This window comes from Nanorana parkeri, unplaced genomic scaffold (assembly GCF_000935625.1).
Source record: "Nanorana parkeri isolate BGI_ZX_2015 unplaced genomic scaffold, ASM93562v1 scaffold949, whole genome shotgun sequence".
Lineage (NCBI taxonomy): Eukaryota > Metazoa > Chordata > Amphibia > Anura > Dicroglossidae > Nanorana > Nanorana parkeri.
The window spans coordinates 375-3222 of record NW_017307217.1 but is presented as its reverse complement, the minus strand read 5'-3'; the positions used below and the strand labels follow the sequence as shown (position 1 = coordinate 3222).

At 34.9% G+C, this 2848-nt stretch overlaps 1 protein-coding gene across 1 annotated transcript in view; it reads left to right on the top strand.

Moving 5' to 3' along the window:
• LOC108795226 (reelin-like) overlaps window positions 1-1933 on the top strand; it is a gene marked incomplete at its 3' end in the record, with an annotated part of 220259 nt that extends 218326 nt beyond the window's left edge. The window contains exon 20 of the mRNA XM_018566433.1: window positions 1772-1933. Within this exon, the coding sequence (XP_018421935.1) occupies window positions 1772-1933 (162 nt within the window). The remainder of the gene's footprint in view (window positions 1-1771) is intronic.
• Between the last annotated feature and the right edge of the window lie 915 nt (window positions 1934-2848).

Sequence of the window (2848 nt, the reverse complement as noted above, 5' to 3'; positions counted from 1 at the left end):
GCATGTTCTAGCACAAATGCATTAAATATTAGAAAATGCATATGATACCTTCCCCGTTTGTATTCAACTTTTTTCTGAAAAATCCCACTGGCTTTAAATAGCTAAAATACCTTTTCAGATCTATTTTCTGAAAGTGTCAACTGTTTTATTCATGATTACCCCGTCAGAACACATACCATTGATCCATAAACTATGCTGTAATATGAGCCTATTTGATAAGAAGTTCAAAGTGTGGTAACCCATAACAACCAATCCCTCTTCTTTGAACTGAAGTCAGATCAGTTCTATATATGTGGTTACTGCATTTTGTAGTTTAAAGGAAAACTATTGTGTGCCCCAGTGATATAGAGATGCTAACAGCTTAGGCAGGTCATGACTGATGAAGTGGAACCTAAACACCTGTTCTTTTTGCAGGAGCTGTGATGGGTTTTGCTAATGATATAGTACATGATTAGCTTCATTTAATTTGCTGAGCCTGATTGTTGTTTGCAGAATTTTAGGATGAATACCTTTCTTCATACTCAGTTCATTAAGATAGATGAGTTATCTTAACTCCATTTGTTATTTTATCTCATGATAATTTTCTTCTATAAAGGTTCATCTCACAAACATAAATATCACTTAAGTGTGGAATTTGGAATTTTTTCACAAGAAAATGGTATTTAACTGTTAAAAGCCTAATTTTCTCATAAGCCTTTATTTTATTACCACTTGCTCTCCTCAATAGATGCCTATCTGAAACCACAGTTATCACCAGTGTCAGTATACCCAAATAATAAGAATACATTTAATAAGTTTTATTAAAATATTAAATGTTCCCTGAATGGCATTTATTTATAATCTCTTTTGTTATGCATTATTTACCTGGTGATCCTGCCGGCAGCATTATCTTTTTTGATCGTAATGACAATGAGGAGCCTAGGTTACTTCATAGTTTCTCACTATTGTCCCAACCAGCACTTCCCCTGCCTCCTGCAGAGAGTATCACAATCCATACAGAAGGAGTCTAGAGAGCTTCAGAGTGTTGAATGGAGACTCCACCCCTCAGCCCTGAGGGGGGAAAAAAGAGACTCAATGGTTATATGACCACTAATAAAATAAGGAAAATAAGGTATTTTCACCCCCTTTTTTTATAAAGCTTCAACGTCAGGACTTTTAGGCAGTGGCTTTGCCATTGGGTATTTCATATAGTTTGACTTTACATCTACTTTAGGGAGTGATTATCTATGCAACAATCTTTGAGAAAATAGGCCCCATGCACACCTGTAAAATCGCAGGTGCAAACAGGGCCTTTCTTTTACAGACAAAATGCACCAATAATTGCTAAGATAACCCAATATAATGTGTATGTACTAAATTAATCCGATCGATACAGTAATGCCTTAACTGATTTGAAAAATCAATTTTTATAAAAAAAAAAAAAGGACTATAGAGTAGTGAAATTGCTATATGCATTATGTTTTTTTGAATTGAGCCTTCTGTTCTTTATATTGCAACATCATTACATATATTGTATGCAGTAGTATTCTGTCACATCTGTGTTATAAACATGTATGCTGTGTTCTAATTGCTTGCTTCATTCTACATTCTTTGTATTCTGTATGTTTTACAAGACAGGGTATACCGGTAGTAATGATTTTCATCAGTTTTTAGTAGTCAGAACATTTAAAGATTTAATTGTTTTGATTGTAATTATTGTGAGAAATTACTAAACAAACTGTAAGCTTGGCCTTTTTTTAACAATTAAAATGCTTATTCATTTTATCTATAGGTTTTTGCAATTTACTTTAAGAATTGGAAGTAAATCTGTCCTGAGTACATGCAAAGCCCCTGATAAGCCAGGGGAAGGTGTTTTACTCCACCATTCCTATGACAATGGCATTACATGGAAACTGATGGAACACTATTCTTATCTTAACTACCATGAGCCAAGGTATGTGGAGAACATTTGTGTCCAAAGTGATGTATGCTGCTATTAGAAGGATCTGCTATTTACTGCCTAGACACTTGATAGCAGGAGCACAGGAAGTTTTCAATTACTATTTTCATCTAAGTAGAGAACATTTCAGCTGGTACATTTTGAACCTGGAATGTGCAATAGAAAGCAATAACTAGTAATTGTTGCACATAAAAATATGATTTTATCAATGCAACAAGGTTAACATGAGTGCCATGCCAGGGCCAAACAAATTTTGAATTTTACCTATTCACTTGAAAATGTTTAGCCTAAAGCTAGTCTATATGTCATCAGTGTCTAGAGAAATAGAAATACTGGCCCTGTGAGAGAGGTTTACATTTCTATAAGTGAAACTGCAAAAAGGCATACAAAGCAACTATTTCTCCATAAGTGAAAAGGCATAATCTCTAGGGTGTGTTTGGGCATCACAATTATAGAGTTTTGGGGTTTTCATAGTGATAAAACTCAAAAGTGTACAATAAATGGGTTCCAATCCAAGGAAGTTCACCAAAACATCCATCATGTGGGGAGTGGTGCTTTGTGGATGAAGCCACTGGATTAACAGTTCACACTATATCAGTTAGCATCACAATACGGTTGTGAGTTTTAGTGTACAATTTCAGAACACAGACTGATATTTGGTTAAATGTATATAATGCTAAAAAAAAAAGAAATGTAGGTGTGTAAAATGTTCAAAAATCGTTTAAGTGTGTGAAGGAACTTCAGTACTGGACTGTTGATGACCTATTCTGCTTCACTGTATCCTGAATCTAATTCCACTGCTACGATGGTGACTGAGGGTATAAAACATTAGGATGAGTTTGAATGTAACATATATAGAAGGCAACATCCGCCCATCCATGGACCATGGGCAGTTGTACAATACACTCC